The sequence below is a fragment of the Solenopsis invicta genome, chromosome 1 (assembly GCF_016802725.1).
Source record: "Solenopsis invicta isolate M01_SB chromosome 1, UNIL_Sinv_3.0, whole genome shotgun sequence".
NCBI lineage: Eukaryota > Metazoa > Arthropoda > Insecta > Hymenoptera > Formicidae > Solenopsis > Solenopsis invicta.
The window spans coordinates 13,779,419-13,806,079 of record NC_052664.1 but is presented as its reverse complement, the minus strand read 5'-3'; the positions used below and the strand labels follow the sequence as shown (position 1 = coordinate 13,806,079).

Genomic DNA, 26,661 nt, shown 5'->3' with positions numbered 1-26,661 from the left:
AGACGTTGAAACGACGTAGTGATACAGAGAACAACGACGACGAAGACGACGACAGGCGCAGAGGACGACGCGTTATCAGCGTCTCGAGCGTCGCTACCGATTTGTCCGGGTTCGCAGAGGAAAGTGGCGCGAGAGGGTGAACGGGGGTGTAGGAGACCGTGAGAAGCACCGGCAAGAACTGCTGGTGCACACAGTCAGGATGCGACTGAGGAGGTACGTGTGGCGTCGGTAGAATGTGATCAATGGTAACGGTGAACAGAGGATGCAGCGTACAGAATGCCCGAAATCCTAGATGCATGGATCATGACGTTATCTGCGCTTCGTTAAATTATATTGAGATATCGAGATAATCTGATTTATGGATATTGTATTGCTTCGATCCGTTACTTTTGATTTGGATTTCTTAGATTGTCGCTAGCTGTCTAATAGCTTCTATTTGATGATTCAGAAGCTACAAATCGGAATAGAAGATGGTAGAAAGATGAGAAACGTTAAATTTGATCCCTTTATGTCTGTCTTCTAATAATCGAGTTCTTTGTGCTTTATCCACGAAAAGGAAACCTTGCGCAATCGTGTACGCAGTTGGAATTGTATTCCGTTGATGTTTTACGAAGATGGTCACTTTATGATGTGATAGAAGGATAGAAGATGTAAAGCTCTTAAAGTTTTTGATGTTCTTCAGTCAAGTCTTACGTGCAAATTGTATCGCATATCTGTCTTGCTCTACGATCGCTAACTCTGTCTTGCTGTATAAGTATCATATTCCATTTTCACTAATAGTTCTGATTAATCACTATTATTTATCATTTTAATTCAATATAATAAAACTTACAATAACAATTCTAACTGCATATAATGATTTTAATGAAGTGACACTTGTGTTAGTGTAATGGTTTTTAATTAAAACAAATTAATTAAATAAAATTTCTGAATTAAAAATTTTGAATTAATTAGTAAAAATCCCATAACTGAAATATTGCAAAAGTATCTTTTGTCAACACCGTCAAAAGCATTTATTCGCAAAAGAATTTACTTTTATACATTTTTCATCCTTTTTGAGTTGTTGTTAAAATTGTTACAAAAAGCTTCAAATAAACACACAGAAGACCATTAAAATTTCACGTCGTGAGCGTAGCACGCGGCAGTATCGCCCTGAAAATCTACGATGTGCATTGACTCGCTCGCGCCCGCTGCTCGTGGATCACCTCTTATCACGACACATGCGCATGATTGGGCAAATATTCGGTTAACTAAACAAAAGGGAGTAGCTGCTCGGACATGGCTTCGGTTGTTCGTCACCGTGCATTCTGATATGAGAGCGTTCTCGCTCCGGCGGTAATTGAAGAGCCTCGACGAGGGAAAGCGTTGCTCCATGCTTTCTTTTTTGTCAGCCGCAATGAGACCATGTCGTTGATTGCCGTCGGATGTGAGAATAGATAAAAATAGCAACGGTTCGAACTCGCGAGACCGTGTTTCACTCAACCCTTTCATCCTTCATGTAATCTCTCGTATAGCTACACATTGAACATTTAATTAAATTTAAAAAATTAATTAAAGATTAAGTTAGAGATTTAATTGAATTAAATTAACTGCATCAATTCAAGTTTTGTTCATCAAAGAAAAGTCTAATTTTTTAGTAGATTTTTGCTAAATAATTTATAAATAATTTATAAATAAATTATAAATAATTTAAGAATTTTTTCTGTTTTTGGATTGATTGGTTTTAAAGATTGAAATTTTTGTTAATCACAAACAAATTAATTTAAAACAATAATTTTATTTCTACTTTATCATATTTACATAAAATACGTTAAATAGAAAAGAATATATTATAAACAACAGAAAAAAAATGGAAAATAAGATCATTATTTGAAATTATTTCATGATTAATAAAGATTCTAAAAAAAAAAATATATATATATACATATATATATTTATATATATTCTTTTTTTTTTTAAGTTTGTATTTAAAAATTGTTTAAAAATGGAAAAATAATTATAAATATGATAATAAAAAAAAATTAAATTTGTTAATTGACAGTTGATATGTATTTAATTAATTTAATGAATTAAAATAGAAATAGAATAGAGAACAACACGATCTTGTAAGAAAGTGAAGCTGTTAAAAATTTTTTAAGCTCGAATATTTAATATTGCGTGATAAGATAACTAATGGATATATAATTGCATACAGCGATTTAGTACGATAAAATCTTGTTGATTGTATCAAGAATGTATAATATGTAAGTACAAAATGAGTTACAATTATTACCGTAAGAAGATTTAAATAATTATGACAAACTAAAACAAGATTATTTGTGATTTTGAAATGAGTGAATTAAATATTGATTAATAGTAATAAGTGACACTCGTACTGATAAAAATGTCAAACATAAGGTTACCAGATCTACGTCAGTCACATTTTTACAATGTTCTTTCAGTCACTAACAAAAAGATTGGAAAAATTATTACTCAACATTAAGAACTTCTATAACTGCATGAGTCTGATAATGAGTCTGATAACCTTTCGAGCGTTGTCGTAGCATTGATAACCTGTTTGACATTTTCGTCAGTTCGAGTTTCACTTATTATTGTTTACTTATTTTATATCGCTGATAAAAACGTTCATTTAACTAATTTAACATATATTGCGAAAAATATATCACATGCTTTGTAGTATTATAGTAGGGCGCATGGAATGTGAGGAAATTTTGTTCGAGTCCTGGTTGAAGTTTTATTTTTTTGCAATAAATTCTTTATTGATTTTCCGAGAAGAGGGAGATTTTATAGATGCTTCTTAGAATTAGTATTACGTAATTACGTATTCGGGCTTTATGCAATGGCTGCGTTTCAAGTCTGATGAATATGCGATGTGCAGTTTGAATAAACTGTAACTGACGTAGGCCTGACAATCTTATGCTTAAATATTAATTTTTTATATTATTTTGTTAATACAAAACATTAATTAGTAATTAAAATTTCAATCCTTTACAATTGTATAATTAATAATTCTTTATAAAATGATTTTTTAACAAATTAGTTTTATTTTGTCAGTATAAATAGTATAGTGTAAATATTAATTTATTTATTAAAAATTAGAAATTCTTAATAACAAAATTATGCTTATCATACTTATCATAATTATTACTAATTGGTTGTATTACATTATTTTTTATTTATATCAAAAATTTAATTGTAGTTCTATTAAAGATTGGACGATAATTTATAAATGCCATCACATAAAAATAATATTGATACTTTTCTTTCTCTATGAATAAAAATGATTATATTCCAAAACTGTTCAAATCACCGTTTGACATTTCTATTACAATTTTCTGTCTTAAACGGCAAATATTACGTATGTAAGTTTGTCTTTAATCATTTCACCCAAGAAATAACGTAGGTAGATATATAACAATTTTGCCGTATATATTCTATACTCTGAAATAACCGAGTGCCCTTTCAATTGTTTTGATCGCTTAATCAATCTGTAGTCAATTTTTTTTAGCAAAAAGGTTAAATAAGGTCATATTTATTGTAAATTTTTTATTTTTATTATTACACTTAAAATCTTCGTAAATAAATTTAAAAAATAAAATTATATAATGATTAAACAAATTTTACTTAAAATTAAATCAAATTATTCTGTGATAAGTATATGCTTTCCAAAAGTTTTTTGATTAAATTTGAACACTTTTATTTTTAATTCTAACTAATTTTAAATTCTAACTAATTTTAATTTTAAATCGAACAATATTTGTTTTTTAATATACCTATTCTTTAAAGTATATCATTGTTGAGAAAATACACATTAACTTAAGAATGAATAGTTAAAATAATATTTATTAGAAGTTTAGTATATTGTATAAAATTTTAAAAATTATTAGCAATAATGTAAAATAATTTAAATTTTTAATAAAATCAATAAACGCAAATGGTATATTAATTGATATGTTTTCGGTCTACGCATTCAAGCATTCGTTATTTAAACCAAGAAGTAGTCGTACCCAATACAATCTTGTATCCAACATGGTTTACTTGTTGTTTCAAAGCAGTTACATAATGAATTAAACAAAAAAATGAAATAACGCTATGTAGTAAGTCAAATTGTCAATGTGACTTGTTTGCAACAATTGACTCAGTATGTGTATTTTGTTGACAGGAAAATCAAAAGTATAATTTTCGAAATTGTATTTCTCGTGATCTAATATTTCAAGTTGAAAAATTAATGGTTTCTATAACTAACAAATAATGATTATTAATTTGTAAAATTTGTATTATTATAACTTTATATTTATACTTGCAACACTATATTTAATTTGTATATTCGTCATATTATTCTACTTATAATCAAAGAAAGGAAACTTTTTGCAAGAAAAAACTAATGGCCAAATACACAAATATTTTTTCGGTATTATTACTCCAAATCATAAATTTTAATCCATTTACTAAATTACGATTCACGAGTTTTTGTTTTAAAGTGGAAAAGTTAAGATAAATCAATTGTTTACTTAATAAATTGTTGATGAAAATTGTTCTTGTATTCTTATATGTCAATATACCAATAAACATGTTAATATATTAAAAAACCTTATAAAACGCAACATTGGATTATTTAATTTTTCTAATACTTTTTGTTAAAAAAAGGAAAATACATAATTAGGCCATATTAAATACGTATAATGTACTCAATACAATTTAAATGAAATTTTTTAAAAGTTTTTATTGCACCGACGTAAATATTTAAAATTGTTCTATAATTTAAATTAATGTTTAGAAATTCTTCCTAGTTTGAATTTAACCATTAATTTTTAATTTTGAGCAAAATAATACAAAAAGTCATAAAATTTAGGTAGGTTATGTACAACACAGTTATCATATTAAATAAAAAGTATTTTTATTGTAATAATATATGAATTGAAAGTAAAATTACTATTTTCATACATAACAAATAACATATTACTAATAAGTAATTTAACTTTACAATTTTTAAGTTTTATTTTACATTTTAACATTAAAATAAATTTTCTATATTAATAAAGAAAGAGGGAAATTTGTTTATAAAATACATATAAAATATAATTAACGAAGAAGAATATTATAGCTACTGTAGATGTTATGACTACTTCGATTATCTCCGTTATTAGATAATGAATTCTAACAATTATCTATGGAATTTTTTGTTCAATAGTCCGCCGTAATTTTGTGGCATTAATGTGCCAATAATAGATGATAATTATTATAAGGCTTTCTTCATTTTTGAAATATTTTCGAGGTACATTTTAGCACTTAATTACATATACTTCCTCATTGTTTTAAACTTGAGCGTATTATGTAAAGAATGTATATACGTTTAAGTGTTTTTTTTTGTTATTTAACTTTTTATTCAGCTGTACACATTTCGAGTTACGCAAAATTAAACAATAACATGAGATTTCATTAATATAACTTTTTAAACAAAATTTTTATATTGAAATATTTCTTCAATAAATCGATTGTTACTCTACACTCTCTAGAGTGTTCAGAAACATTAAGAAGTATTATTTTATGCTTATTGTTTAAACAAGGATAAAATGATATCTTTAATAATGTATCTAATATTTTATAACGCAACACAATTTTAAACAATGGAAAATAAAAAATATAAAATTTTGCAACAAAATAGTGTATTTTTTTAATTAAATCTATTTTTTAAATTTATTTTTGGACTAACCATATTACCACCCTTTTTTCTCTTCCACCGATTATGCAGTGCGTCACAGTGTTTATAAATCACGTCCTAAGTAACAAATAGTTCATTACTTTGAATGTCTGTTAAACAACACAATTTGACAAATGTAATCGTTCAAGTTCCAACATATAATATTGATTATTAACAAAGTTATTCAATAAAATGAAAATAAGTGTCATATTACTTCCTTCTCCTTTTCTATGTATCGGAATGAGTCGTGTGGTTCTGTGACCGATAGACAGATCGCAAGTTCGAGCTCACGTACATCCCATTTATACAAATATTATATTGGCATGATAAAATACTAATATTATATTGACATTTCTCCTCCTACTTTGCGCCCAGAAACGCTCTTATAGTATTATATATTTGAACTGCTTAAGATAACAGTTGATAAGATAATGGATGCTTTCCATTTAAGAGATTATGTTTATCTGTAAGAATAAAAAAACAAATATTTTTAAAAATTCCATTTTACTATGTATGTAAAAATATATATACAAAAATTATGTTTGTAAAAGTAAATTGTTGTTATTCCCTTATATTTACAATTAACGAATAACAATAATTAGTTTTTACAACAATAATAAAAAACTACTTATTGCTTTTTCTAATTTTATTATACATATATATCGTTTTAATAAACATATCATTTCCACATCATAGAACTATTGCATCTTTGCAAGACAGTATTGTATCTAGTTATGTCGACATCTACAATAAAAAAGAAACATAAATTATAATTACAATTCTGCTGTAAAATATTTCAATATTCAAAAATTTTAAAAACATTTTATTAATATAATTTATATAAAGAAACATATTCTCAAATCTATTTAGTTTATAGAATAAGTATCAATCATATGTTTAATATATAATACGTATTTTTAATATATGTATAATACATGTTGCACTATTTTTAACTATTTTCTAAATTTTGCTACAATCGAAATCGTTTTCTGCGACACGTTTTAGCGATCAATATCACCGTCGACAAATAAAAAGTGTTAGTGATTATTTCGTATTCCGACAATCTCGTAAGTCAATACCTGTATCGTATCTTCTTTATTATACGTTTGATAAAAGAGGACTAAATTGGAAAAATCGATAGTGAAGTCACGCGCTGTTGAAGTTATCGATACATGTGGTAACGATATCTTCGACGGCGTCGCAAACGAAGCGAAGGAACAACGAGCGTAATTAATCGTAACATACTCAAAACTTTATTAAGTTACTCTTTATGTAACAAAATTTCAATTGTTGCATGTCGATGCTTACAACGTTTTGTTCATAATTAAGTAACCATAAACGATAATTGTGGCGTATATTGATTTCCGAGTTGATTACGTCGCCTTCACGTAGCCATACACCTACGCATCAGTTAGAGTTGTAGTTGATTTTGAATTGTTGCTAGTAGCGAATCTGCTGAAAGGCCAATTCGAGTCAATAAAAAGAACTATATAATGCTCGACAAAAGTTTGATCGAAGATTGTAACTCAACGTTAAGTTTATTTTTGAAATAAACAAATTTTTTATACTCTTTGTTTTATAGAAACAATTGATTAACTAAAAACAATTGAGATTATGTTGACTATAAAATATTTTACAATTAACAATCATGTAATTTTATACATTTGTAAACAGCATAAACACTAAAAGAATTAAAGTAAAGAATTTTGAAAATGATTTAATTGTGCAAAAAAATTTTTTATTATTTACACGTAAATTTCTGATTTGTTTAGCAAACCTAAAACAACCCAAATAAATTCTACAGTTTTTAAATACTTTTATGCATGACACCATAAAATATTACAAATAAATTATATAATATTGTAATATTGAATATTACAATTATAAATTAGAAAAATGTTTATACAATTCATACAGATAAAAATAATGTAGCGTAATAAAGAATAAATACTTAAATATTATACTCACAAGTAAATAATTTTTTTAATTTGTATAATTAAAAAATAAAAAATTAAATATCTTATATCGTACCTTTAATTTTTAAGAAACTTACATTTAATTTTTAGACTTACACAAAATTTAATTTGAATAATATTATAAACATTTGAATGTTACAAATAAAGAGTCAATTAATTATATTCCTATATAATAGACGCATTTTAATTAAAAATAATATCCTTGAATAATTACATGAAGCACAATGTTCTCTTAGATGAAAGTGCAGTCTGCAACTGTCTCGATAGTCTTTTATTATATTTATATTATAATATAAACCAGTACATATTACGCTTCTACTTTGTGTCATCGATGATGTCACGTGACAATGTGTCATGCATAAAACGTGAAAGTTCCATTTTAATTCGGGAAACACGACAGACGGCATGATGCTATACGATACACCCCTCCATTCAGGATCGACTCAGCTAAATTATGAATGGCGGTCGATACTAAGGGAGGGAAACTGTCGTGCGGATAGTCTGCGAGGTGTTCCCACAAGGGAAGAATTACGTGGCTTTCGCGAGAAAATAAAAAGGGAGAAAAGTCTCTGGCGGCGGCGTGTATTATCGACACGAACGATCCAGAAACTTATCCAATACGCTCGTTTCATACGTTATCCAACCGATCTACCCTTCGGAATGCAATTTTCCTATGTAACCTTTCCTGCTTCTCCGCTCTTCACTTCTAAAACCAAACTGGATTGACACACTGACCTCAAACTTGAAAATGAATAGCACGCGTGATGGTCTTAATTTAGAATTTCGTTATTTTTCTTAGTATTTGCTTTAAGACAAATTAATTAATTTTTTTTTTTTGTAATTACTAAATTATTTCTGTTGTAATTTTTTTTAAATGCTAAGACTAAATAATTGTTAATAATTTTTATTCAAATATTAAAATTAAATATTCTTAAATTATTGCATAACATTTATTTCAGAAAATTGAATTATATTAATTTTAAAAGAGATTTTAAAAAACTTTAAGACAACATTTAATAATTAATAATATAATATAATAAATAATATCAAATAATTTTATATTATAGATATTTTTAAAATAAATTGTTCAATTAAATACATTTTTATAGTTATATAATATGATGGTATAAGAGCTGCGGATTTGCTCTCTGTGCCAAAGAACGCCTCTACCCAAAACGTATCAGATTTTCAATTGATTACCATCTCTCAGAAGGAAATGGCAAACCGTCGAGAATATTTTTGCCAAAAGTCACTATGAACCATGCATAAACATGAATCAAGTAGAGATCGTGATCTTTAGACACAAAAAACTGACTTAAAAAAAATTGTATAATTTTTATAATTTTTACAAACTTCAAGATGTATATTTATCCACTACGAGAAAAGTTTGACAACTACAAATTAAAAAATATATCAATTTTTGAAGTTTTGAAAAATTTTACATGGATATAGAGTAAATATATAGAGTAAATAAATCTCCAAGTAATTTGCTATTGAAGGTGATAAACAGTTTTAGTGGCTAATTGACCTTTAATTGACCTTAACATTTAATTTTTTATTAAAGATCTAAATAAATTATCTAATTGATAACTTTGGTTTTTTCCTTATAATATACTGTGATTATCTGCAAAATATATAATATAACAAAACCACTTATTTTATTAAAAATATTCATTTTATTACCATACATTAACTAAAATTGCAAATAGAGAGAAACATCATTGTCAAACAAGCTAATAGAATTGATTCAGATAATATTCATATGAAGACATTTTCAGCTTATTTCTCAAAAATGTGTTTTTGAAATATATAACTTTATTATACTTTTAGTATGAAATAAACTTTAATTATGCTTTTAAAAAGTTTAAAAAGATAATATAAAATTTAAAAAAAAGTAAATAGGATATTTTAAAAAAATTTACATTTTCTAAATTCATTCAATTTAACATTTTCAAAAATGTTAAACATGTTATTGTAAAGTACTTATAAAATCGTAAAACTTTTATTGAAAACAGTTTTTATTTGCTTAGAAAAGTAAAAACCAATCCTTTTGAGAAAAGTTTTTCCTTAAAACCATTTGTATTCTCAGCATAAATATAAAGTAAATAATTGTTCTGTAGTTAGGTCTATCTACTTTAACTTTGCGAAGTTAAAAGATTTTTTAAATTTTACGTTTACTGAAATTCTCTTAGGCAATATATATTTTCTTTATTCAGCAATAAAGCCTTCATCTTATTAATGTACTAATTTTTTGTTATTAATTAATTTGTGTACATGTAATAAATTAAATGTTAAAAATGTTTAAAAATTCTTTCTATGCAAAAGATGTATTTACTCTAATCAGTTGTATGCAATAAATTTACAAGAAATGCACATAAAATTAATATTTGCAATATACGTATACAAAATAATTTTTTTTCAAATTTACAGTGATACGGTTACATCGATTGTATATCAAGATCCTCGAAGACGTAACTCCAGTATCAAGGACTTATTTGCCTAAGGACTTTAAACGTCCTTTCCAAGAGTGCGGGGTAGTTTTAAGAACGCGTACGTAGAACGAAGAAGATAAGACGTGCAGAGGACAACTATATAAGCTCCTAGGAAGGTGCAGTACCTAGCAGCGAAAAGATCGCGAAAAGGGTGAAGGGTAAAAGCATTTAAGGGCGGGTGGGGGGATGCAGCTCGAAAGGGTGGCGGCATGGAGGAGCACTCGTTGGAGGCTCTCATACAGGCGAGTCTTATCTTCGTGGTCGCCGTCGCCATCATCGTCTCGAATCTCCTCATTATCATCACCTACCTCAACTTCCGCGGTAAGATGAAATTCTTTGCATTCGCATCGTACCATATTATATATTATAATATTTGCAATGTCGATTTTAGAATTATACTTATTGTTAGATAAGCATGTACTCAACATAGATATACTTCCATTTTCTCTGGTGGTATATACACTTTTCTGTTAAAAAATCGTGAAGATAGTATCACTTTATTATTAATAAAAAATGTTATGGACTTAGTACATCAGAATTAATAATGTACATTTTTGCAAATTTGACAATTTTTTAATTTTCCCATTTTTGAATTTTACGTTTTCTTGCTAGACTTGTATTCTTGTTATAATGTTTATTTGTATGATATAAATTTCAACATTCTTCTAATGGTAAATATTTTAAAATATCAAATTCCTAATATAAGTATATTATTTTTGATATATAAATATTTTTTTAGAGTTTTCGTATGCTTTCATTGCTATGGTTCTGTGAAAATTTTGGAAATCATAAAATTGTTTTGTTCTTAATAATAGACTGATCTATGTCAATAAAAATAAATAAATAAGCATAATGAACTAATATCAGTGAACAAATAGGCGATGATAATGACATTTTATATATTAAGAATATTTTATTTTCAGGCCCCTCCGAGGTGATAAACTACTATTTGTTATCACTCGCCTCGGCAGATCTTCTATGTGGTGTGTTGGTGGTTCCGCTCTCGGTGTATCCAGCATTGGTTCGAAGATGGGTCTACGGAGACATCGTGTGCCGACTCGTCGGTTACTTGGAAGTCACACTTTGGGCGGTATCAGTATACACCTTTATGTGGATCTCCGTGGATCGCTATCTGGCTATCAGGTATGTTACATAACATAATAGATATGTTATCGTAACTATAATATAAACATTACGATTATATTATATATCTGGCGTTAGCAATAAATAGTTATCATATTGACATAATGCGTTAATACAAATCTTATTATATTCGTTACATATTATAGATATCGTTGCTATTACATTAGACATTGCTATATTATTACTTTTTAATTGCAGAGCTCTATTTTGCAAAACTTTACATCTACGATTTGGATTTTATAAGATCTTTCTACAGACGACTTCAAATGTGTGACTTTTGCAGGAAACCATTGAGATACGAGACAGTACAGACGAAAACCCGATGCCAATGCTGGATGGTCTTCACATGGATCAGCGTGGCGATGATGTGCTGCCCGCCCTTACTCGGTTTCAACAAACCGATCTTCGACCGCGAGGCCTTCATCTGCATGCTCGATTGGGGAAACATGGCCGCATATACCATCACGCTGTCCATTCTCGTATTGGGGCCGTCTGTCATCACCATCGTCTACACGTACTTCTACATATTCTCCACGATGAGACGACTAAAGTCCGGCGTTCTAATCCATGACAAGGAGTACGCTACTGCGTTATCGGAAAATCTAAGCAATCCGAGTCACATTATGTCCTTCGTCCTAGTAATGGCTTTTTGGATATCATGGGCGCCATATGCCGGGTTAAGGATATATACAGTCGTTAACGGATCTCCTCAGGTAATAATTTTTGCAAACAACTAGATTAATATTTGGAATTGAATGTTATAGAGTAAGAAGCCGAAATTTGATCTCCTCTCGTTCTTCAAAATTAATAAACAAAACTTGTACAAATTCACATACATTGACTTTAACTTAAAAGTTCTATAATCAAAAAGTTACTATAAACAAAATAAAATGTGAAAAATTAAAATGTCAAAACACCCAAAAAGGTTGAAAAAATTTAATTTTATATATTCAGATGATATTTATACATGAAAATATCAAAAATTATTTCAAGCTTTAAAAGATATAAATATTAGAATCTATAAATATAATACGAATCCATGCAAAAATCGCAAAAAAATTTTTTGCGTTTGCTCGGATGTACACACTTTATGACATCAATTAAAGTATCCAATATCCATCTGCGTTCCAAAACCGTACTACATTAATTGAAAAACTACTACAATAATATTGTCGTTTACGTTATGTATGCTATAGCTTTTTAATTATTGCAGTACGGAACGTAGCCCTGAAATGTGTAAAAAGTAACTTATAACTTTAATGGTTTTCACAAATATGAAAAAGAAAATGTTGCCTTGGGATAAAATTAAGTACTCTTAGAGGAGTCAAATTAGGCGCGGAAATCAACTTTGGGTTTCTTACTCTAAAGATAAATGTACTGTAATTATTACCACTGCTGCTACTACTACTACTACTAATAATAATATTAAAATATAGACTGACATAAGAAAACATTTCAATAAGAAATAACCTATTTGATCATAGCTGATATTTCTTGTGTGATTTTCTATACATTTTTAAGTTCATCAAACTGTGCGTCGAACAAATTCTCGGTCTTAAATCATAGTTCTAAAGTTAAATAAGAATAATAATATCACAATATTAAATTAATAATTAATTTACTAATAGCAATAATAAATATCTACTATAACAATGATGTCAATGAGAACTTTCTCCCCTAAATATTATTACTGTAAAGAATTTGTTGAGAAAAAGAACACTTTAGTCAATAATTGAACTTAAATCTGATTTTCAAGAAAAGATAACTTATGAATTTACAATATGCTAATATTTTAAGATTACATATTTATTTTTAAAATTAGTGTAATTATTTTTTTTTCTTTTAAGTTAACAACTAGGTATAAAATAATTGTGTATAGAAAATTAAATTATAAATATTTTATAAATATCACTAAAATTATAAATAAATATTATTAAATTATATTATAAATAATTTTCATTCAATGATAATAACGTTATAAGATTAATTAATTATTTCTATAATTGATTTATGTAATTTTAATAGCATTAAATAACACTTATCTATAAATAAATTTATTATATTACAAAGTAATAAATTTACAATCAATTGAAAAGCTAAAGTAGCCTAATACCAAGCGCAATAAATAAAAAATAATATCTAAATTTGTGTTTGACTGACTTCTTCTAATTAAAGTATCTATAAAATTTGATTAATATAACAGCTACTTTTTTAATTATGGAAAAAAATAATACAATTTATAGATATTTTTATTTTGTTGGTGGTATAACATTTTTATTAAAATTATAATAAATTTTTTGGAGAAAAATTATTGGTATTAGGACGACTGTAATGACACTCGCTTGACATTGATATGATCTGAAAATAACTGTAAACTTTGTGAAAAAACGCATTGAAAATGAGACGATTAAAAATGTAGATCGGCATGTTTGCAAAGCAAAGTAGGTTAATAGAGAATGCTCGCTAGTAAGCGTAAGAAGTTTGCATGCAAAAGCATACTTTATGTAACACTTCTAAAAAAGAGAAGGTATAGAATAAAATATAGTATTATATATTTTTCTTATATTTACTTGTACGTGACATTTTTTATTTTTAATATATCTGAAATAAACTTTACTTCTTTGTTGTTTAAATTTTTATCATGTGCATAGAGGGGACCAGGGTTATTCGAAACACTTTGTTTCTTTTGCGTCTCCCGAGTCCTGTATTCATTTGAAAAGAAAGTTAGATGGTTTGAAAGGTTGAACCTTCCCCTTCACAATGCAGTTATAGGTAGAACACGGAAATATACTTGCTTTAAACTATTGTACATATAAAAATGTCAACCAGTGCCAAGTGTTTCGACTACCCAAGCAACACAGTTACGTTTAATAAATGTTTAATAAACGTTTAGCCGAAACGTTTTTGTGATGTATAAAAATACGTTTATTAACCGGTCGAAATGTCTCGTATAAAAACGGTATTTTACACTAGTAAAAAAAACGTTAAATAAACGTTGTAAAGTAAACGTTGTTGTAGATATAACGCCTGTGGCCGCACTCTACTCACGAGAAGATCCCCCGCGACGTGGCCACCTAGCGGTGGCGCCAGCACTCACTTGTTAAATCCATTTCAATCCGAAATTACAGGATTTCATAAATTATAATTAAATCGAATTTTAATGCGATGTGACACGCTGAGACGCTGACAATTCTTGTGTGCCATTTTTAAATAAAGAGATATTTTGATGACAACATTATAAATCACAAAAAATTTATATGTAAACTCTCTGAAGATTATTAACTTTTAAATATAATGAAATATCTTATTTATATTATACTTTTTACGTCTCAATTATTATAATTATATAATTACATTTGAAAGAACACATTTAAAAATTGTCTTATAAAACGTTTTTATAACGTTTATTAAATTGGTACAAAAAACGTCTCAAATTTTAAACGTTTATTTTTCAGTTTATACGTATAAAATTGATTTTCAACGTTTATTAAACGTATTCTTAAACTAACTGTGTTGCTTGGGTAGCCCCGGAAAAATTCGAAACAAGTCCGGGATTATTCTGAAATTTGTGTTTTAAAATCAAAGAATGTAAAGAAACTGTTTTTAAAACTTTATTTTATTAAGAAAAGGATATATAGTATTATTAGGAAAAATTGCATACAATAAAAAGGAATAAATAGACAATAGAGAATTTTATTGCTTCAGCGTTTTTGAAACAAATGAGGGACTGTTCGTATATTTTGGGTAATTACATCTGTTGAATATTAAATTATGTATTTTGATACATACAACGCGAATATGAAAGAAAAAATCGCCCGAACAACGATTCGACGTTTGGTGTTTCGAATAACCGCGACGTTAACTCTGTGCATTATTGCGTATGATCTACAAAAATAGACATCACATAGCAAAAAGTAAACACAACATGTTTTAAATACATTCAACTGCGATACATTCAAAGTTTTTAAAAGAACTCTTATTTATCTTACTTAAATTTCGAAGAAATGCTGTCAGAAATTACTTCGACTGTCGCAAAACACATTTTTCACTGCAACGATTGCAATATGACGCCGTTGCCAACAAAATTTTGTTAGTAACGTCGTTACATTAAGACGCGTTTACAGTATTTAAAGTAAATTTTTAACATGTACCCATAAAAGGATAATTCCATTTTTTCGAATTATCCCGTGTTTCGAATAGCTCCGGTCTCTCTTATTATTTACTAAGACTTGGAATTATTTATTTAATCATTTGTGTCAAGAGCGTTTCACAAAATGCAAAAAATATGTCAATCAGGATTTTTAAATTGCTAGAAGAAATAATAAAAGAATAAATTAATAAAGAGTGAATCCTGTTCATAAATTGTATAAGAGGAGATCCACTTGTAAGTATCTGTTAATATTTCTAATCTAATCCTATTTTATTCAACCTTAGGTGCCGTTTTTACACTTTGCCGTGGTGTGGCTGGGAGTCACAAACAGCTTTTGGAAAGCGGTTGTGCTCAGCACACTAAGCCCCCAATTCCGGTTGGCCGTGCGAGTGCTCTGTCTCACCATATGCTGTCGGCACATGCGACTTCCGCCGGAACTCCTCGGCCTCGACGACGACGATTAACGTCACATCGACTACGTCTACGAGCAACAACGCTTATATCGCGTTCTGTTCTACCACGACGCGTTCTTAAGAAGTCGCTTTCACCTCTATTCAAGGATCGTCCTCGCATCTTGGCACCACTCGCAAGACGGTTTCTTAAAGCTTCGCTCTCTGACACAGAAATGAATAAAGATTGCAATTGATAAATATATTAATATGGGTTATTAGCTTATGTAGTCAAAATAAAATAAATGATTTAAATATAAATAAAAAGAGTACATTTAGTGGCCATTAATTAACGAGATGAATATTACGTGATATTAAGAAAGATTTTGAGATATGAAAACAATTTTTAAGCGTAAAAATGAAATTTTGTGGACTTTCAAGCAAATAAAAATATATATAGTATTAAATTTTATTTTAATCACAAAAGTTCAATATTTTTCCAAAAAGAGAAATTTATATTTTATTATTTATATTTAAATTGTATTTACATAATTGTATAAATAAACATTTGTGTAATTCATCATACGTTTTTCCGAAGAGAACGGCTTTTTGCAAAAAATGTTAAATTTTATCCGCTTGCGAAAGATTGATAAAAGACTAAGAAAAATCATGAATGTAAAGTACAAAGAGCAATTTTCCCAAATTTTGTAGAAAAAAAAAAAAAAAAATTGGAAAGTTTTATTAATAAATTTGCACTATCTTGCTCATTGCAATATCATAGAAACAATATCACAAAAGTAATTAAACATTCTCTATTAACTATTATATTAAAACTATTACATTAAATTAAGTCTCGCATCTCACAGATAAAAAACATAGACAGCTTACCTAGATTGAACTTTATAGATAATCAAAATTACAATCAATATTTAGCTTGTTCAATTTTCGATATAAAAATCGCGACGGCTGATCTATGCGAAAAAAGAAATAATGCAAAGTACTTAACGAAAAAAATGCGAGTGGTGCAACGAGCTGTGCGAAATATTTTGCCGGTGGAATTCGGCGACTCCGCCGACGCGCGTCCATTTCTTTAAAATAATCTCGCTTCGCTCAAACACGCTAAAGTCCGTTAATTAGAATCCCGTTAATCGGGATGACTTTCTGCGCCGTACGAAGATAAAACGGGAGAATTGTTCTACGGTATTTGAAACTAATCATCGCCTAGTTTACGTCGTAAGATCACGCTCAATAAATGTCGTAGCAAATTATGCGAAAATCGTGAGTTAATGATTGTCGCGCAAGCAGGTTACAGATTCAATCATAAAATTGATTCATTAAACGACGCCGGAACAAATGCGGGGAGAGAAATTTAGTCAATTAACGGAGATGCCTCTATGAATGTGACGCGTCGTCGGCGACGAGTTTTGCGTCGTCGAAGTGTCGTCGTGCCCGTAGAATATCCTCGATATAAAACAATCGAGTGCCGAGCGTGCAAACATTACGCTTTTTTAATGCGCTTCCTAGCCGCCGGCTTTCTACACTCTTTCTCTTTCTTGTCGAAAAGCTGCTAAACGATATGTGAAATTAAAGAGTCTGCACGTTATCAATGCCGACTGATTTGCTTATCCCTTTTCTCATTGTTAGTACGCTTTGATACTGACAAATATAGTATCGTAAATTGTAGTAAAATTATTAAAATGATATAAGTTATATGACTACTTGACTTATAAACATTTAAATCTATTAACAGCACGCTCGTAATAAAAGAGATAAGTCGGCAATTGTGAGTTTGCCAATTTACACGAACAAAATTGGTGACATGCAAAATTCTAATGTAGCTTGATAATTTCTATGAAGAATATGAATCTCAAATTTTTTTCCGCTTATTGAGTCTCGCTTTCATAACGTGTTAATGCGAATCGATCGCTCAATTATTCGAATGACTGGTTTTTCGACAAGAAAAAAAAGATGCTTCTCTTCAAGAGCTAGCTGGGCTCTCGTTGACTTTCTTGATGAACTGCATTAACAAAAAACCCTCCCCATGGAAATCAAAATATCGTCGTTTAATCTAACTCTTAATTTAGATCACGTACTAGTTTTACGGGCATTCTAACTCGGCGCCCACTGTAAGCTTTATTACTAATCTTGTACTAAACGATATATACGAAATCGGTTAATAGAAAATTTTTTGCATGAGAGCGTAAACTATTGCGTCCAATTTTCGCACGTCTACGTGAACTATGACAACTCGAGGCGCAATTTCGAATGTGTTTTGGACAGCTTATATACAATCCAACTAAAGTTGAAACTAGAATCGACGCTCTACAGAATAGCAGATAAAAAGAAAGGCATATGCTACAGAAGGAAAACTCGGTTTCGTAAAATACTTTTATGAAAAAGGGAAAACTTTTTGATTGCTTAAATTTAAAGCGTAGCGCAATCAGCGAGTGCGAATGCAAAACACAGACTACTAACTTAATTTACTTGTAATTTATAGACAAAAGATTTTAATTATTTTGGTCTATTAAAGCAAAATAAAAATAGTGAAGAGAAACGTAGTGTTCGATCATTCTTGTAATAAAGAATGTAATAATAAATGTAATAAAGAATGTAAATGTAATATGAACACTGAAATCATAAGGACTTATATATTTATTTAAAAGTAATTACATTTATTAAATTAAACGAAATTGTCCATAACAATCAGAAAATGGAAGCATCTAAAATTTGTCATTTGATATTGACAAATCGTCTGTGTTTTATAAGAAATTATAGGTTCCAATACAAGAAGAATTAGCGAACGTGAACAGATTTTGTGACGCCTATTACGAATAGCATAGAATGCTAGAATTAGGCGTAGCTGAACTGCCACGTAACATCGCTAAAATGAAAAGCGGACAATGAAATTTGCCAAAGTTTCTTCGCTGTGCTCCTGAATAATGTGCTCGCGTGGATGTGTGGGCGCGCCCTAATGTTTTCGATAAATATTAATTCTGTAAATGAGAATCTATATGCAAAATCGGTGTCTAGAAAGTCTCAGCTTCTATTTTTTACTATAGACTCTAATATATTTCATTCAAGTATAACTTTTCGCTAAAAAAATTAATCCGATAGGAGTGTTTAATTGCTGTTTAATTCGTGACATTTAAAGCGTTAAACAAGCACAAAGGTGTTTTTCTGTGAATGAAGAAAAGCAGTCCGGAACATCTACTCGTTACTTTAAATACAGACTAAACACACGCTAAAAAGTAAAGCAATTTAAAGCAATTATTTTTGTCACATAGACACATACAAAATGCTTTTTTGTTTACGTAAGTTTTTATATATATTTTAAATGTTTTAAAATAATAAAATTTCAATTTTTACAACTTTTTGATTGTACATGTTAATATTTTTATCAATTCATATTTAGTTCCCTTTCTTCCCTCTTCCCCTTCTACATACACAATTATAGTTTTTTATGTTTAACATCACAACGGAATATATATTTAAAGAAATCGATGTACAAATTTTAAATTTTAAGGATAATTTTATTGAAAAATAAAAAATGTATTGAGGGATTTATTTAATGTAACGAGAAGATATAAACGATGCTTTATGCTTTATGGTATCATGATGTCTTAATTGTACAATGGAATCAAACAAAACTATCAAGTATTTTCTAGTTTGAGTGTTAGCTATATAAATTGGCTAAAAACCCGGCTAAAAAGTAACGCAAGTTCGACTACAATTTAAGGAAAATTTCGGGGAATGTTCAAACATTTCAATAGATGTAAATAAGAATATAAAATCTTATTAAGGTATGTCAAGTCCTATGTTTTCTTATATTATCAGAAATTGTTATACAAGTTATTATCAGTACTATAAGTAATAGTGATGTAATTACATAATGGAATACTTCAGCTCAACAGTAAAGACTTAATACCACACAACCGCATTACTTATTGTGCTGATAATAATACAAATAGAAATGATAAAAGTGAGCATAATTGTTTCCGATTTCAAAAATGTTTCCCCAGAAAAATTTCCAATTTTCGAACTGCGATTATTTTTGGCTGGACTCGGCTATAACGTGCTAACAAATTTTATTGCGAATTATCTCTTCGTACGTATAGAATTGCTCGTAATTCGGTTCTTTCGTCCAGATCCGAATATCTAAGCTCTACTTCTGTATTCTAATGTCGCCGCTGCGCAGTGGTTCGAGATGATTATGTCTCAAAGGACCTTCTTCCTCTTCCCCTCCCTCTTCTCACTTTCTCTCTCTTTCTCTCTCTTGACCGATAAAATGTATACTTCGCTCTCTCTCTTACTCTATTATTCTAGCATTTATGATTAACACTAACATCGCAATGAACTTTTACGGCCGTTTAGATTTCAAAAGTTCTCAAATATTTGAAAAACTCTTAAACTTTAAAATATGGCTCAATATTAATTAGGTATTGACTACATTTTTGTTCAGTACTTCAGATAAAAATGTCGTTAAGAAATTACAAGAGATTTACAATCAATGATTTATATTAAATTCAAATGATCAACTATATTTTGCTTCAGACATAATATCAGATTTTCAACATCGACAAACTTGCATAAAATTGTTATAAACAATTTAATAAACAAGATGATTGTTTCTAGTAAAATATTTAGAAAATATACATAAATTTATTTATAGTACAACAAGTAATATTTATAAAAAGTTTTTAAATAACAATTTTTATTTGAAATGAGGCTTACAATGATTTCATGTAGCGATCTTAGAGTAAAATATTCAATTAAAGTAATAATTAAATAAAATTTATTACAGACTATTTTTCTTCATGTGCTTAACTGTTTCGTGATTCTACCAAATTGTATGCTATAAAAACAAATCTCGCGCCACTCTGCACACGCGAATTCGCCAAAATCGAGCAGTATTAAATTTTTCAGCAATTACAACATTCTAAACATGTGAAAGTCGCTCAAAAGGAAAGTGAAGAATGGTTGCGCGTGAGAAACAAAATTTTTAAAATGGAAAGAACCGGTCGTCCAAGTGGATTTGATTGTTGCGACCGATTGAAATAAATTTGTCGGTGACGAACAGAAAAGTTAATAAGTGATGAGAAGACGTAAGGAAAAATCGAAAAAAGATGATGAGCGAACAGAATTGGTCCCTGGCAGTTTCCCGGGCGGCCTCCATTATTAACGATTAATTACATTTTTGTACCTAGCTGTTAGTTTTTTGTACTAGTTTTGTAACGTACCTCACCACGAGCGCGCTATTATTACATATTTTAACTAATTGTTCGCAGATGGGACATTTTGATCGATCACACGTTTGTGATCATCTTGGTGTCACAATCGATGATTTTTGCGTAGAATCGAGTTATATGCTTGGTGTGGTAACCATAAAAGTCGCATCACAGAAATGCTTATATCTGATAATCCTCCGCAAATCGTAGAAAATTTGTATAACAATAAAAGAATATTGTATTCAGTACAATAAATATATATTAAAAAGTTATAAAACATAAAAATATATTTTTCATTATAAATTATAATTTTAATTTAAATATAAAAGATGTATTAATATATAAAATGAAGCAAGGATAAAAAAGTATGTATTATAAAAGTAATAAAATAAAGAAATTATAATTATGTAACTACATATTGTCTCGCATTAATTTTTTTTTTTTAATGATATGGATTTTCAATTTAATAGATATTACAATTTGCGGAGGACTAATAAAAATCATCTTAATGTATCAACTTCTTTACACAAATAATACATATATATTTTTATTGAGTATAATAACGAGGCATTTCTGTCGATGTTTATAGTAAATTTATCCTAGTATTGCTATGTTTTATGATTTTCATTTTAAGATGTGTATATCAGCGATTGAGATTACCACATTTAGTATATGAGGTAGAAAGTGACATCTTGAGTAATTATTTACAGATCAGGAATGCTTCGCGGTTTAAATCAGCGCAAAATCAACACATGGCGCAAGTTGCATTTTGCCGACTGTATGAGACGGTTTACAGACACACGCACACACACAGTGTCAATTTTATATTATTTAATTGTTACATTTGTATCAAATAATATGTACCATTATATGCGCATGTGAATAATTGCTGCATTATATAAATCAATACTGAATAACTGAAAGTTATTGCCAACTATAAACACTGCAGGACAATCTAACAATAAGAATGATAATAATAATCAGCAATGTTCCATGAGCGATTAAAAATTATATAATTTTGACAAATTAAATTTACAGTGAATATAACAAAGTCTTATTTTGAATTTAATTTTAAGAAAAAAATGCATTTCAAATTAATATTTTATTTACTTTATTGTAAAATATCTGGTAAATGTAGAGAATTAAAATAATTATAAGAAATAAATTTTAATTGAATCTTTGATAAATAAGAGTAATATAAATAAAACATTTTGTGTGTGAGCGCAATGTATCGATAAATATTAGATAAATATATGTTTTACACGTTAGTAATTATGTTATAAATAAGCTCTGAATTTTGTAAGTGAAAGCTCTTGTTATTATATAGCTATTGTCTAATCTAAAAACTTAACGACATGTTTGTAAATCGTTTTATTTGCTCGTTAAAATGTTAACTCGTATGTAGGCAATCAAAATAGATTTAATAAGTGACACTTTTTAGGGCGGAAGCACTGTTAGAACGAAGTTAGTGTTAATCAATTTCAATAAACATGCAGAATATTATCTCGATATTTCTCTTAAAATTAATATTGATGGAATGATAGTGTAAATGCGCGACATGCATCCGTCTTAAAAATACTAATTTTTAACAGAAATGAAGAATATGCGCACGCGAATTGCCGTGGAAGCAATCCCGATCGGAGTGTAATGAGCGTACTAGATATGTCATGACGATAAAGTGATATGACTTTAATGATAATGGTACAATATTAACGATTATTGTCTAGAGATTAGTCTAGTGAAAGATATAAGATTACAATAATAAACAAAGAGGGCATAGACGCCGCATATTTCACTCGATATGAAACTCAATATTACTTGTATTATTTCTTCATAATTCCATCTTTGTACTCCTTCCTTTTCATTTATTTATGCTATGAAAAATTAATTAAGAAGTCGCACTGTTATTTAAGTGCATATATGGATATAAATTTAATTAAATTATTTTATGTTGTTTATATTAGTTTCACGAGAAAGTTTTACACATTTACATAGTAACAAAATCCTTTTTATCATGATATCATTGATTATTATGGTACATTTTTTTAATTAAAAATAAAATTAATAATATTTAAATAGACTTATTTTTACTAATTTCTTTACATCAGTACTTTTATATTTAAAAAATTTAAAAAAAAATTTTTTTTTTAAGTCACAAATTATTTACTTTATTAAAATAAAAAAATTATTTAGTACATAAATTAGTCATTATATTAATTTTTATTGTATAAATCCATTTTAACTTTATTTCACGGACGCGAAATACAATTCTTGTTTGAATGTGTCTGACCTGACACGAACTGGTACTACTTACTGGTGAAGGAGGGGTTAGTGGAGGGGTTACTATACTTCAGTCAATACTAAACGTTAGTCGATACAGCTTGACAATATCTCCATTTGTTAGACTAAATTTTAAAAAAAGCGTGTACGCAAAATTTGTACGTAACAGTATCTTCAATTAACATTTATATATAATATTTTATATAATTATTAATAATTAGTTTTAAACAAATTTTCTTTCTATAGATAAACATAAAAAATAGTAAGGTATGTACCAAAGATATCTCTTCTATATTTATAATTATGACCAACTTTTTATTAATATTTAACATATAAATTTCTTTTCTCCAGACAAAATTTTGTCGGAAAAATTTAAACATGACTTGCTTATATTACAAGTTTCTAATATTTTAATTATTTTAAAAACCTATAATCAACTTGAATTTAAGTTAATATTGAGATTTTGTTATTTAAACATAGAAATTTTGTTTGAAAAAAGATTATTTATTATTATTATTATTATTTTCTCATTTAAAGCAAAATTTAATTAGTTCTTAAATATATTGTATATAATACATATAGTTGTGACGATTTTATGTGACAAAAAACATAAAAAAATTATGTGGAATGTAAAAAAATTCCAGAAACAATAGAACAACAAAAATTATTATTAATAATAACAAAATAATAACAAATAATAACAAAATTATTATTATTAATAATTTTTGTTATCATTAATTTTTAACAAAATATTTAGTGTTTACTAACTAATTTTATACATGTATTTTAACTGTACATTAACGGAAACTATAGTCTAACATTATGTAGTACAACTAAATTTATAATATAACTAAACGGTCTAACTAAATTTATTTTATTTTGTTAATTAATGTGATTACTATTAATTACATAAATTTTATTTTTGCAATGTTATCAAATCTTTAATTCTTAATTCTATGCTTTTTACTTTATTACATATATGTATACATGCATGTATGTGTGTGTGTATGTGCGTGTGTATAATATCAATTGACTAATGTCCTCAATGCATTGCACATTATTGATTGAAATAATAATCACAGTACTTCAAAGCTTTTATATCATAGTTTAATCAATAATTCTCTACGTTATTTTGTATTATTTCAGTTGCTTTTTAATAGCTAATAACATTGAATCATTCGAATCAATTTAATGGTTTACTTTTAATCTTTTATTTTAAATTTATTATACCTATTAATTATAAATAAAATCAAAGTTTATCTATTTTTAAATGTATATTATTTAACATTGCAATATCTTTAGAACAAATGATGGAAGAAAGAGGGAAAGTGCTAGATAGAATGGAAGAAGGAAAATGAATACCGACTAAAAGACGAAGAAACGTAGTTAATGTCGCATTACGGCACGGACTGCACAAGGACGTACATCGCTTCGCAGTGTCTTTTCGCGAAAGAAAATTTTAGAAGATTTGGAACATGACGGAAACCAACAATGAAGCCAAAGTAAGCAAAATTGCGAAATAATGAGACTATCAATAACAGTTTTGAATCGCCTATTTATGAAAATGCCTTTGACAAGTATTATTGATTTATTCGAGTAGTCTTGGTTCCTACTGCATGGTACCAAGACCAACGACCACCATCACATTAACGCTTTTTTTCGTATAAATAGTATGAAATACTATCCAAGATGTACTTGCACTTGTTTAGATCTTGAGCGAAGTTGAACATATGCCCTTTTGCAAATTTATCGTAGGACCTGTCAAGAAGATTTATTTCCCAACTTTACGAAAGTTTGTAATATGCAACTTTATCTACTAAATCACATCGCACGTGGCAAAATGGGTTAATAAAATGCAGCGTGTGTGCACGCCGCACGCAATCGACAAATTTTACATGGTGTAGATGCACGAAAAGCAATTGCGTGTGTCAGTCAGTTGAAAGAATTTGTGTAATGTTCCATTTGTATTCACTTCTAATTTTGCAATATATATCTCATATATTCAAATTTATATAAAGTAAATGCGTTTCTCAGTTTCTTTCTTCAAGCAAGAAACATAAAAATAAAATTTTAAAATGTTGATTTTTTGTGCATTTTTTGAAAGTTTAAAAATGATATTATATAAATATTTCAAAAAGATTAATACATAATTTTTTTGAAACATTATTAAAATATTTTAAAAACATTCATTCAAGTCATGGTCGAAATATGTTCGTATTGATGTCGTATAATGTTAAATACGACATATCTGAAAATGTTACATGTTATTGAACATTATTGTCATCATGTTAAACATATAACGTTACAATAACTATTTTAAACTTAATGAGTTATATATGCCGCGCACGTGTACCTACATCTGCATCTACAATTTAATTATCATAAATCATTAATTTAGTTTTATGAAAGCCTTTATTATTAGTATTAATTTGTAAAACATTTTTCTAAACTATTTCAAAAATTTACACAGACAAATCAATTGAGAACAAATAGAATACAAATTTAATAAATACACTTGCAATTTTCGACATAATTGCTACTGATTTATGAGATTGTGATGATTGTATAATGACGAACTTAATGTAAATTCCAGACTAATAGCTATTTTTGGTTTCGCGTGTTACCAAATGATTTCCGAAATCGTTTCCGCGTGTTAGAATACTTATTACCTTGCTGTATTACGTGTTATCTATCATACGTAGACGTTTCCAAACGTTTACAAACTCATACAACTTCATATACGTAAGCAATGTAGTAGCTTGAATACGTGTGCATAATGATCTTACATCTTCGGAATGCGGCTAATGTTCGCCGATTCGCAAAGACAACATCTACTATATAGTAATACTGACTATAATGATACTGACTATAGTAGTAGACGAGTAGAATCGCGTGGAAATTCCCACACGACACGAAATGCGTCGAAGGGCGGTGCCAGACACGAAACCGTGGCACTGTGAGCTATCCCCTCGCACCACCTCATACGCTCGCAGAAATTTGCTGAGCTCGAGGGTAGTTTTCAGCGCAACTTGCACTTCACTGTTCAGTCAGCTTTCAACCACGTGTCATTTTCTCCCTGTTCCATCATGTTCGTACAAGGTCTCCAGCTTAAACAAAGATCGGATAATTCTGATCCTGGAGAGGATGGTAGCGACGAGGAAGGTCCTGAAGATGTTCTCCAGGTCAATCCTTTGCAAACAAAATTGGCTTGATATTTCTACGTATTTTGTACAAGTGACATTTTAGGATAACAGAAAAAAAAAGATTATAAGTTATTGATAGCAATATACCATTGTATGCAACAA

At 28.5% G+C, this 26,661-nt stretch overlaps 2 protein-coding genes across 2 annotated transcripts in view; both read left to right on the top strand.

Annotated features, from left to right (window-relative positions):
- LOC105194339 (G-protein coupled receptor 52) lies at nt 1-22,888 on the top strand. Its single transcript, XM_026137896.2, has 5 exons — nt 1-213; nt 10,108-10,490; nt 11,093-11,312; nt 11,596-12,025; nt 15,747-22,888. The coding sequence occupies exons 2-5, from the start codon at nt 10,379-10,381 to the stop codon at nt 15,924-15,926; spliced, it is 942 nt and encodes a 313-aa protein (XP_025993681.1). The 5' UTR covers nt 1-213; nt 10,108-10,378; the 3' UTR covers nt 15,927-22,888.
- A 975-nt stretch (nt 22,889-23,863) lies between these two features.
- LOC105194354 (dynein heavy chain 5, axonemal) overlaps nt 23,864-26,661 on the top strand; it is a 29,546-nt gene continuing 26,748 nt past the window's right edge. Inside the window, exon 1 of the mRNA XM_039446500.1 lies at nt 23,864-26,538. Within this exon, the coding sequence (XP_039302434.1) occupies nt 26,443-26,538 (96 nt within the window). The 5' untranslated portion in view covers nt 23,864-26,442. The remainder of the gene's footprint in view (nt 26,539-26,661) is intronic.

Bases quoted from the DNA above. Each gene is read 5' to 3' on its own strand.
- LOC105194339 (XM_026137896.2), top strand. From the start codon at position 10,379: ATGGAGGAGCACTCGTTGGAGGCTCTCATACAGGCGAGTCTTATCTTC. The intron at 10,491-11,092 runs GTAAGATGAAAT...TTTTATTTTCAG, and splicing joins CACCTACCTCAACTTCCGCG to GCCCCTCCGAGGTGATAAAC. The intron at 11,313-11,595 runs GTATGTTACATA...TGACTTTTGCAG, and splicing joins GATCGCTATCTGGCTATCAG to GAAACCATTGAGATACGAGA.